Below are 10665 nucleotides of genomic sequence, written 5' to 3'. Positions count from 1 at the left end.
TGAACCTCAGTGTGGGGAAGACTGAGGTAAGAGGATGCTTGGTGGGTTTTGAGCCCAGCCAGGGTTGCATCTGTCAGGGGGTCTCGGAGCTTGAGGGTAGCATTTGCAGAAGCTGGAGAGTTTTGCCTCCCCTCACTCCCTCCCATACAGGAGATACATATTGAGCACTTAGTAAAAGATTTAATTTCCTCTTAGAGTCAAGGCCACAACAGAGGGCTGGGGGCAGTGAGAGAGAGAGAGAGAGAGAGAGAGAGAGAGAGAGAGAGAGAGAGTGAGTGTGTGTGTGTGTGTGTGTATGTGTGTACCTGCTTCCTCAGGCCAGTTCTCCCATTTGCTCTCAGGTGGGCAAAGTGGGCAGCGAGGAAGCCACCCTCCCCTGTGAGTGGGAAGAAGGAAGAGAGAGCCCTCTGCTGGGTGTAACCAGTGGGTCCAGCTCTACAGCCAACAGGTTGTGTATGTCTGTAGAACTGGGGTGACACCCTACCAGCTTACCACACTCGGGGTAGTGGAGTCAAGTGAGCCGATTAGAGGGGAGAAGCCTTGCAATTTTCCTCAGTAATTTTCAGGACACCTGTAGGATCGCTGCTACCCCTTTGAGGTCAATCCCAAGTTCCCCAATATCTCCAAGCATTGAGCTAATACTAAGCACTTCCCCTGCCCTGGGTAGGGGACGAAGGGGACACCGCCTCACCAAGCAGCACCATTGCTGAGGCCCCATCACCCTGGGCCACCCAAGGCCAGCTCTTGCTGAGTTGTGGACGAGGCACGCAGACCTGCCGGCGCCAGACAGATGCGAGGCTCCATTTGTCCTAGGCCTCCTGTGAGGGACGGAGTTCCCTTCCCAGTCCCACTCTTGGCCCCAGCCCAGAGTGACTGGGTCCGTTCCAGACCAAAAGGCGGGGTGGGCCTTCCAGGCTCTGAGCCTTTACATTAGTCTGTGCCATCTACCAGCTCGCACAGCATGTTCTCCAGGGCCGTGATGCGCTGCTCTTGGGCCTGCACCTGCTCGCGAAGCGCCTTGATTTCCTCCAGCAGTGTCTCAAGGGTGTGCTGCTGCTGGGATGTGGAGGACAGAAGAAGCCATGTTGGGAGGAAGGGGAACGTGTAGACTGGGCCTGGGTGGAGCTGGGTTGGATCTTACCGACAAGGGGGCGTCACTGGCCGACTGGCTGCGGCGGGGGCCGGTGGGTGGGCGTGCGTCCAGGATATTGCGCTTGGTGACCCGGAGCTCGCGGTGCTTGGGGGGCACGTAACCATCCCTCAGCGAGATGAGCACGGGTTCTGCGTCCTGGCCCGCTAGCCATTCGTCTGCTTCTAGGGCTGGCTCGGGGCCAGGAGTATCTGGGTATAGGTCGTCCTGGAACAAATCTGACTGAGGGGTTGGGGGGGGGACAGAACAATTGTTAATCGTCCTGGACCTGCTCTGCTCCCTTCAGCCTCAGAGCCCGTCCAGCCCCTCTCCCAGGCCCTCACCTTGCGGGGCACAGTCATGATGATGGGTTCACACTTTCTTTCGTGCAACTTGTAGAACCTATAAGGGAGTGGTGTTCAGCATCCCTGCAGTCTCTTGCCTGGGACCAAGGGCTTAGAGGCTAACACTTGCTGAGCGCCTACTATGCATTATACTTTAAACACATTGTTGGCGCTAGCTGGTAAAACACCTCTGATGGGGTGTTTATCATTTTACAGAGGAGGAAACTGAAGTTCAGAGAACGTCAAACTAGTTAGCGCTAGGGCGGGCACTGGAAACGAGCCTGTTTGGCTCCCCCCTAACCCACTCTTTTCCAAAGGTTACATCATTGGAGAAGCCCCTGTGTCTTCTCCGATGGGAAGTGGGGACAGAGACAGGCAAGCTGGAAGGGCAAAGGCTGCTGACCGGGCGATCTCACACTTGCTGACATCCAGTCCCCGCTTGGGCATGAAACCCATGCCCCTCTGCGGCTCCTTGCTGCTAAACGTGTTCAGGTAGTGCACGAAAGGTGGTTCGTCGGTAATCTCAAAGTACCGAATGCTGCTGTCGCCCTGCAAAACCAGTTAGTTCATTAATGCAACTGGAAGGAGCCCTCCACATCTCCTTCCAGCCCCCTTTTCTCCCCTCCGAGCCACAAGCACCTTGCCGCACAAGTAGATGATGCTGGAGTCGGGATCGTAGAAGGGCAGTAGGACCCCATTGCTTGTGTCCATCTCCTGCAGCGCCACTGGCTCCTCAAAGTTGTTCTGCCCGAGCACAGGAGGGAGGCGTGACCAGCCCTGTCGTGCCTTCGGTGCCGCTTCTGAACCCTTGAAGCTCCTTACGCTTCTTGCCCGCCCCAAACTCCCATGCGTTTCTACCGCAGCTCTGGTGAACTTAGCGGCAAGCCCCGCCCATGGACACATTACCCCCAGTCCTCGCTCCTGTACATACGCCCCTCCGCCGCTGCATGCAGTCACTGCAAACCATCCCCAGGGACTCGGCATCACCAGGTGGGGGCGCCAGCGAGGGCTCCTTCAGGCGATGCAGCAAAACTGGGCAGTGGGGTGTGGACAGTAGGCGCTGCAAAGATGGCAGCTGCTCCCAGCCCTGTCCAGGTGGGCATGCCCTGTGGGTAGGGGGCACCTGGTCCCTCTCCCGTGATGCCAGTCCCTGGGGCACAAACCCCAAGCTTCCAGCTGCGTTACCGGGTCCCACAGGCCCAGCTCTCGCTGGCTCATGCGGGTGAAGCCCGTGGTGAAGATATGACCCTGACGCGTGAAGACGGCCCGCATGGGCCTCATCCCCTCATGGGCTGCAAACCTCTCCTGGGGGTGAGGTGGGGGGAGACAGGGAAAGGCGTCAACCAGCTTCCTGCCTTGGGGAGCCTGGAGGGCCAAGCCACCAGCTTGCAGACTTGGGTGTAGAGGATGGGGGCGGGAGGGAAGAGGTAAGACAGGGGTGGGAGGTGGTGAGGCGGAGTCGGGGTGGGGGACGAGACAAAGTGGGCCTAAGTACTCAGCTTCCTAGGGACCCTGACTGGCCCTGGGCCTGGAGATAGTCTAGGCTCGGAGAAAGTGGAAGGAAGGCTCGCCTCCCAGCAGATGCCCAGCCCTTAAGCGCTTTCAGAGGCTCATCCCTAGAGTAGGAGATGTTTGGTGGCTCCCCGGGGACTCAGCGAGGCCGTTCCCAGATGAGAGCTCCCCGCTCCACTTCAGCCTTCTTGAGTACTGGCTACGGCCTGAGAGGGTGTTCCAGGCTGACCCAGCGAAGGAGCGCGTGCGGGCGCCCGGCGCGGCCTGGCCTACCGGGTCCCAGAGCGCGAGTTGCCGCTCACTCATCCTGCTGAAGCCGGTGCTGAGTAGCTTCCCGTCTGCGGTGAAGACGGCCCGCAGCGGGCGGGCGCCCTCGTGAGGCCGGGCTCGCTCCTGCTCGCGGGGTTAGTGGGTTAGAGCGCCCGCCAGCCCGCCGCCGCCGGCCAAGCGCACTCGGTGCAGATTTTGCACGTGCCGCGTGCGCCCCGCGTTAGACAGGTAAGGCAGGTGCTACCTCCCTCCCAGGGCACTCTGCTGGGACCAGCAACGCCAAGGTTGCCCCCCTCTCTCCCATTCAGCGGGTCAACTACAGTAGGAAGGGGTCTGTCTGCCAGCCAATGTCAGGCCCCAGACCCCAGAGGATGTCTTTGAGTGTCAGCTGATAGGTGAGGAGCCCAGGTTTCATGCAGGTTCTGGTGGGAGGATAGTTTGCAGCTTCTCCCCTTCTCAATCACAAATCGAGGAGCCCTCCTCTGAACTCCTAAGAGAGGAATGGGGAATGGAGGGAAGAGTGGGGCAGATAACTGCAGGCTGGGGGCTTACTTGAGGCAGGGAGCTGTTTGCAGACATGATGGGCTGGGGTCTGGGAGTGGGAGCACTGGTCTCTAGGGTTGGGGCGGGGGAGGTAAGAGCTGGGACCAGGGGCTCAGAGGGTCGGGCCCACTGGTCCTTGGGGAATGGCCCGGCCAGGCACTCACCGCCACCACCTGGCCCTTGCGGGGGTCGATAATGCGCAGGGTCTTGTCCTTGCAGGTGGTGGCTAGGAGGCTACCATTGCTGTTCCAGCACACACTGTGGATGATGTCCGGGTGCATGTCCTCCAGACTCAGGAGCACCTCTCCAGTGCCCACGTTCCAAATGATGATCATGTTGTCACCACCTGCTCAGAATGGACAAGCCCTATCACCTGGGCCCTGCCTGTGCCACCCCTGCCCCCAGATCTATAGTAAAGACCCCTCCCTAGGCCTCCAGACCTGCACTGAGCAGAACATTCCGGGCAGTGGGGTGCCAGGAGAGGATGCCCACACGCTTGGAGTGGCCTTCAAGTGTGATGATGGGTTCTGTAATGTTGCGCATAGGGGTATAGTCTGGAATTTGCCACACCTGGGTAGGAGGAAAAGGCAGAGGGTGGGTGGGATGAAAAGTCACTTTGTCCCTGTGTTCCTCCCTTAATTCCCCCTGCCCCACCCCAACCCTACTGGCTTTCTTGAATGGGATCAGATGCAGAACAAGATGTGATGGTGCCTACCTAGGGCAGAAGAAGCTGGGAGCCAGGAGGGAGCACTGCCAGCTCTTCAGAGACCTCTCTATTTACCACAGCAGGGAGACTTCAGAGCACTGCCGCCCTGCTCTTCGGGCCCCAAGTTGGCCATGGCTATAATTAGTCCTAAGCAGTGCATCCTGGGAGGGGTTGGGCAGGTAGCTAAAAATAGCCTGGGAGCTGGGCATGGCAGGGCTCTGGGACCCAGCACCTCCCTTACTACCTTCCCAGCACAGGTAAGGCAGCCCTCCCTGCCCACTGCCCAGTGCCCAGCAGCGTCCAACTGGCTCCTACCATGATGGTGGTGTCATCTGAGGCACTGGCGATGACATTGTCATTGTGTGGGCACCAGTCGATGTCCAGCACAGGGGCAGTGTGCCCAGTGACCAGCGGGTAGTTCTTATCCACTCGCCCTGTCTGGAGGAGTCGGAGAAGAAGATGTGGAACGACTTTCCTGTGTGTTTTTTGGGGGTGGGCAGGGGACCCGTTTACATCTCAATTCTCTATCATCTATTATCTCTTTGTGGATCCCTCTCTGAACCTCCAACCCCATCCAGCCTACTTCCTGTACTTCCTTGAAGGTGGACAGTTGAAGTCATTTAATATAGGGGAATCAGATACAGAGAGGTCATATGACTTAACCAAGGACACACAAGATACTGGTAGAGTCAAGACTTGAACTTTCAGTTTAGTGCTTTTTCAAAACAACTACTTGGAGGAGGCTGTTCTTGAGCCTGTTTCCCCAGATGGGATGTCTATGGGAAGCCCTTGGAGGAAGAGGTCAAGGTGAGATAATACATATAGTGCAGTGCCTGACAGCCCTTTCCTAGCTACCCTTGATCTCACTGGCTTTACCTTGCAACCACGAGCAGCAGGCACTCTTGGTACTTGCTATCCCCCAACCTGAGCTGGGGCCCATCTATTTTGGTCTTTATGGGCTGTTTGTGGGGGGCTCTGAGGCCTTTGCAGGGGCTGGCATTGGCCCAGAACAGGCAGTAGGGGAGAGGGGTGGCTGTGTGGCATTAGAATGACAGTTGTACTGGGAGAGGAGGCAGCTTCAGCTGAAATTTGAGCCCTGAGGATAGTGTCCTTGGATGGTGTCTGCATTGTCCTGGAGTGAGTCACTGGCTATTGTCAGGCCGCTTTCTGACCCTGACACCTGTGGGGCCTCCCCTAATAAGGTGTAGGTGCAGAATCCAGGTCAAGGTCATGCCTTGGGATGGCCATCCTGGGGGTGGAGATGGCTGAGGGGCTTGAGATTACTCAGCAAAGGTGGTTGTCATGGCCTGGCTCCCATCCCCGGGGTAGGGAGGGCTCCGGCCTTATGTGTTGTATCCCTCTGTCCTTAGCTCTTATTCTACCTCACTGCAAGAACCAGAGTGGGGAGGTGACCAGAGACTCTGGGTAGAGCCTGACCCTGTCCTCAGTGTGCTGCTCTGGGGTATGATTTAATTAAACAGACACCATGGGCTGGAGAGAAAGATCCCCATACCCAAAACATGAAGGGGTGTGGCATTAGGAGAGATAGAAAGAGAATCTGGCCAGGCCCTGGCTCCACTGCTTCTCAACTATCTCCAGCACCTCCTCCTGGTCCCTGCTGGGAAAGGGTGCTGGGCTGTGAGTGGGTGCAGGCCACTGTGCTGCTGCTGCTCTGGGAAGGGTGAGGGAGCCTCCCAACATGTCCTTGAGGGCTTGGGGAACAGCCAACCCACACAAATTGCCCTCCTGATTGAGTAAGGGAACTAGGGGAGGCTGCTGTCAGGAGTCTCCAGGGGCCAGCCACAGCCAGTGTCCTCCCACCTGCTTCCTTCCCCTCATCCCTCACCTTGGCCAGAGGCAGGACGATGAAAGCACCTCCGCCTCCAGCCTCCACAATAATGGCCAGGAATTTGGGGTTGACGGCACAGAAGGAGCTGTCCCATGTGACCTTGGACACACGGATATCCTCGTAGGCCTGATCAGCCTTTGCTGCCTGCCCAAAGACATGGCGGAACTTGCTCTGCCGAACCACACGCCGGCTCATGGCTGGGGGCAGAGATGGAGGATCTCAGTGCCCAGCAATGCCTTTGGTCCTTAGTCCTGTGAGCTGTGGGAGGGAGGAAGAGTATGTGGGCGGAATAGCAAGTGAGAAGGGTATCTGGCCAGGAATTGGGTATAATAAAGAGTCTGGTCCTAGAAGCAGGGACTTTTCTTCAAAATGATTAAGGTACGGGAAAGTTGCCACCTATAAAGTGCTACTTAATGCAAGGGGTTAGAGTTTGGGGCCTGACTTCCCCTTAGAGACACAGACTGGTGCGGGGGGAGGGAGTGCAATGGAGCCCGACTGGACCCAAAAGCTTCCTGGAGGTTGAAGTGGTTTGGGGAGGAGCCTCAGTGCCAGGCTGCTCTCCCACAGCCAGCCTTGGATGAGCATTTTTTTCACAGAAGTAGTTTATCTCCCAGATATCAGAGGCCTGGGCCCTGTGGTCTTGGCCCAAGACCAGCTATGGGGCTAGGACAGCAGCCCTCCAAGATCCTAAACTCTGCATTTCTGGCAAAATTCAGGTAGATGGGTTTTTGCCTTTTTCTAAAAATTTGCCAAGGAGAAATTCCTTCTGTCAGCTAACCTGAGTCCTTCCGGCTGTTTTCATCGATTTCCTTCCATGTTATTGACGGGATATAGGGTAAGGTGGATCTCTCCTCCTTCCACTCCCTTCTGCACTAACTTCTCCAAAAGGCCTTAACCATGGTCTTCTTCTGACTTTTGACCACCATACTTTAGGTCTCGCTACTCCTATGGGACCTGTCTCCTACTGACACTCCTGGGGGTGGGGTTCTTCACCTCTGGGGCCAGGGACAGATTTGCTGGAGTGGGGAGAGTGAGGTGCCTTTTCTCCAGCCAGGGCCTGCCCTACCTCTTCCCCAGGGGCACTCCGAGCTCTTCCAAAGCCTAGACACTAACTCCTGCCCCTCCCCAGGCCCGGGCATCCCTGTGCCCTTCAGGCCGCTTCTGCAGCCCCAGGCTTGAGGCCGGGCCTTCCCACACCCTCCTGAGGCCTCCTGCCCCGGCACTGCGTTCCTGTGAGACGAGGTGTCTGCGAGGGCCGATGTCCATCCAAATATAGACACCAAGTCTGCCCCGCCCGGGACCGAATTTGGTGGACGCGGGGGAGGGGGCGCAGACCTGTGCCCCCTCCGGCGATACCTCGCCTGCTCCGCTGTCTGCGGTGGCGGCGTGGTGGGGGGTACCTGGTCCTGAGCTGGCCGAGAGGCGCTCACGCTGCGACTCCTCTGCGGAGGGGGCTGGGGGCTCGCTGGGGCTGAAAGGGGCGTCAGGACGCCGGAACCGCCTCTCCGGGTGTCTGCGGCGTCTGGGGCGCGGGTGTTCGGCTGCGAGCTCCGGCCGCTACTCCGGGCTCTCGGGGCCCGGCGCCGCTGCAGTCCCAGCTGCTGCTGCCATCAACCTGCGGAGGCGGGGCCCAGGCAGGGGGCGGAGCCAGAGCAGCTCCGCTCCCTCCAGCGGCGGGAAAGTTGAGCGCTGCTGGATTCGCGCGGCAGAAAAGCGTCAAAAGTAAGTGCGTGTGCGCGCGCTTCTTTCTTGATGCCACGCGGGTGGGCTGGGGAGGTCCAGGTTCCCAAACCCAGAGCTGGGCGCTAAGAGAGGGGGGCTGATGAGGGGGCGTGCTCCTCTTAGAGCCGGCGGCAGCGCAAGATCAGGTGCTTTCGCGCCACATTCCTGCTGTAATCGCGCTCCCAATTTAGCTCAACCCAGCAGGCTGGGCCAGGGCTGGAAAGGCATGTCCAGACCCCCTTGGGGAGAGGTCACGGAAGATGCGCTGGGGGAGAAAAGTGAACCCACCTTGACCCTCTGGTGTAGGTCTTTGGCCAATCAAATTTTAGACGTCCAGCCTGACCCCTAAGGTATTCTGCGCCCTGTTTGAATTGGTGCCCGATTCTGTTCCAGGGAAGACCCCGCCTCTTCCCACCCACCTCAGGAACCACCGCTCTGAGTCTTGACCAAAGTTGAGATGAAAAGACACCTGATCAAAATACAGCCAACGAAGAACAACTCGTCCCTGTAGTTGCAGTCTACTCTGCACCAATCCCTGCCTGGATCTCTTCCTTTGGATCATAAGGCCTTGGAGGGCAGCATGGGGCCAGTTATTACTTCTCGCTCTCCAAGGCATAGCTGGGAATCAATGGAACACAGCCTTCTGGAGGGCAGGGATCAGCATTAGGGTAAAGGGGAGGAAAGGTGATGAGAATCTGGAAAGCACCCACCCACAAAGCTTTCTCAGAAAGAGTCCCGGTATGCAATGGCTTGTAGGGGAACAGAATGAGAAGCCGTTACAGGTGCTCCAGAAATAATTTATGGCATGGGGGGCCATAAGGGTAGATCTTCTACCTAAAGATTCAGGCTCATGATTAGGAGGAAAAGAATGAGTGATTCAGTTGCTCCTTAGGAACAATAGCTCATACTTACATGCCAGGCACTGTCCTAAGGGCTTTACACATATTAATTGCATTCTGAGATGGGTATTATTAGTATCCCTATTTTACGGATGAGGTAACTGAAGCACAAGAGCTTGAGTAGTTTACCCATCACTCAACTGGTAGTTGGTGCAGCTGAAGTTCTTACCCAAGTGGTCTGGTGTCTGGTTCTGTTTTTCAGCACCATGCATTTCTGCCTCTTCTTGAAGGACAGTGACATTTTATCCCACAAGTGGCTGATACTGAGAGTTTCTTTCACTTTGTGGCACAGAAGAAAGGAAACCTGGGCTAATGAGAAAACAGGGTTCCAGCCCTGGCTCAATCACCCTGTTTATGCAGCCCTCTGAGCTGTCAAAAGAAGAGGGCCGGGTCAGGTTCTTTCCAACTCTGCGCCACTTGTTGGCAGAGAAGGAATTTGACATGCTGCCTCCTACCGGCATCTTTTCTTTCTCTTCCACTCCTCTTTAAATAGAGCTAGGCACACCATTTTAAAGGGAAGAGCCTGGGGGATTAGGAAGCAGGTATCTTTCAATCCATCTTGCCTTCAGTTCCATCATATGGGAAAGGGCAGGTGCTCTCCAGGTACAGGAGCTGGAATTCAAAGGTATTGCTTGGACTTGGCATGGCTCAGCCCAGCCCTCTAGCCTTCTTCTGGCTGCTAAGGTCTGGCAGAACTGTGGGTGGGCAGAGCCAAGGCACGAAGAACCAGAGGAAGAAGTCGCTTGGGCTTGGTGCTTTCACTTCCTGATATCCATTTGAACTTTTAATTGGGCTCTCAACTGCATTAAGTAGAAGACAGGCATGGATTTCATCTTTCATAAAGCCATTTTTTTGGAAGAGGTGACCTGGCAACTTAGACATGATTTGGTCCATTTTCTTTGGCTAGAAAGCCAAGACTAAACTTTAGATTGGTCAGGGACTCTGGGCACCCCTAGAATATTTTGTGAAATGATCTTCCCCTTCACCATCATGCACTCTGAGACCATCATGCAGCCAGAGACCAGAAGCGTGCCCCTCTCATTTGATATGGATGATTCAGAATGAAGCAGGCTAACAACTTTAGTTCGAGGCAGTGTTTTCTCTGGCAACCAGAAAATTATTTTGTCAGAAATTTGGTAACTGGAAAATGAGCTTTTCCTACATAATAGTGTTGCCTTATATGTGGTGAATGGTACCACTAAATATCTCCTGATGAGTCTGTGCAGGGGTGGGAGAAGTGGGGGAACCTTTCCTTCCACTTCCAGACTGTTTCAGAGAACTGCCCTTTGGCCCTATTTCCCTTCCTCCAACACTGACATCAAATGCTTCTTCTCTTCTAAAGGTAGGAGAGTTAAAGCTTTTACTTTTTTGGAAAGTTGTGCACTATTTCTAGAAATCTTTGAGCTGTGTCTTGTACTGAGCTTGTGAGGTCTCTCACCCAAGATATCCAGTACCTGCCGGGACAGGTCACTGCAGCTGTTCCAGAGCACTCTGCACCACAGATGGCAGAGGAATTTTGGCCCCTATGCTTATTTATTCTCTTAACATTCAGGTGATGGCTTTGGCAAGAGCCTCTTTGACCAGGCAAGTTCCCAGCTTGGTCACTTGACTGGAGCCACAACATCTGATATAATCTTCAGTGAACTTATTTCCCATCTTTATTTTTTGGGAGTTAGAAAGTTACACTCCCC

The 10665-nt window shown here is 55.8% G+C and overlaps 1 protein-coding gene across 4 annotated transcripts; it reads right to left on the bottom strand.

Moving 5' to 3' along the window:
- Positions 1–160: 160 nt before the first annotated feature.
- Positions 161–10655, bottom strand: CORO6 (coronin 6). 4 transcript variants are annotated; one of them, XM_016138996.2, is made up of 11 exons: positions 7754–10655; positions 6351–6611; positions 4820–4942; positions 4239–4368; positions 3963–4144; positions 2659–2778; positions 2113–2217; positions 1877–2022; positions 1474–1531; positions 1142–1372; positions 161–1056 (listed from the first exon to the last, which is right to left on the bottom strand). In XM_016138996.2, exons 2-11 carry the CDS (start codon positions 6546–6548, stop codon positions 931–933), a joined length of 1419 nt encoding a protein of 472 aa, XP_015994482.1. In that variant the 5' UTR covers positions 6549–6611; positions 7754–10655; the 3' UTR covers positions 161–930. The 4 variants fall into 4 exon arrangements, with proteins under 4 accessions (XP_015994482.1, XP_015994485.1, XP_015994486.1 ...); XM_016138998.2 differs by having other exon boundaries at positions 931–1053; XM_016138999.2 differs by lacking the exon at positions 2659–2778.
- Positions 10656–10665: the final 10 nt, after the last annotated feature.

Source organism: Rousettus aegyptiacus, unplaced genomic scaffold (assembly GCF_014176215.1).
Source record: "Rousettus aegyptiacus isolate mRouAeg1 unplaced genomic scaffold, mRouAeg1.p scaffold_m13_p_6, whole genome shotgun sequence".
Lineage (NCBI taxonomy): Eukaryota > Metazoa > Chordata > Mammalia > Chiroptera > Pteropodidae > Rousettus > Rousettus aegyptiacus.
The sequence above is the reverse complement of the archived record's forward strand: the minus strand, read 5'-3'. Positions and strand labels throughout refer to the sequence as shown.

What these genes read in the sequence shown, in the direction of transcription:
- CORO6 (XM_016138996.2), bottom strand. Translation starts at nt 6,548, where the DNA reads ATGAGCCGGCGTGTGGTTCGGCAGAGCAAGTTCCGCCATGTCTTTGGG. An exon ending in AGCAAGTGTGAGATCGCCCG is followed by an intron (nt 1,532 to 1,876) that starts GTCAGCAGCCTT and finishes ACTCCCTTATAG; the next exon opens with GTTCTACAAGTTGCACGAAA. An exon ending in TCATGACTGTGCCCCGCAAG is followed by an intron (nt 1,373 to 1,473) that starts GTGAGGGCCTGG and finishes CCAACCCCTCAG; the next exon opens with TCAGATTTGTTCCAGGACGA.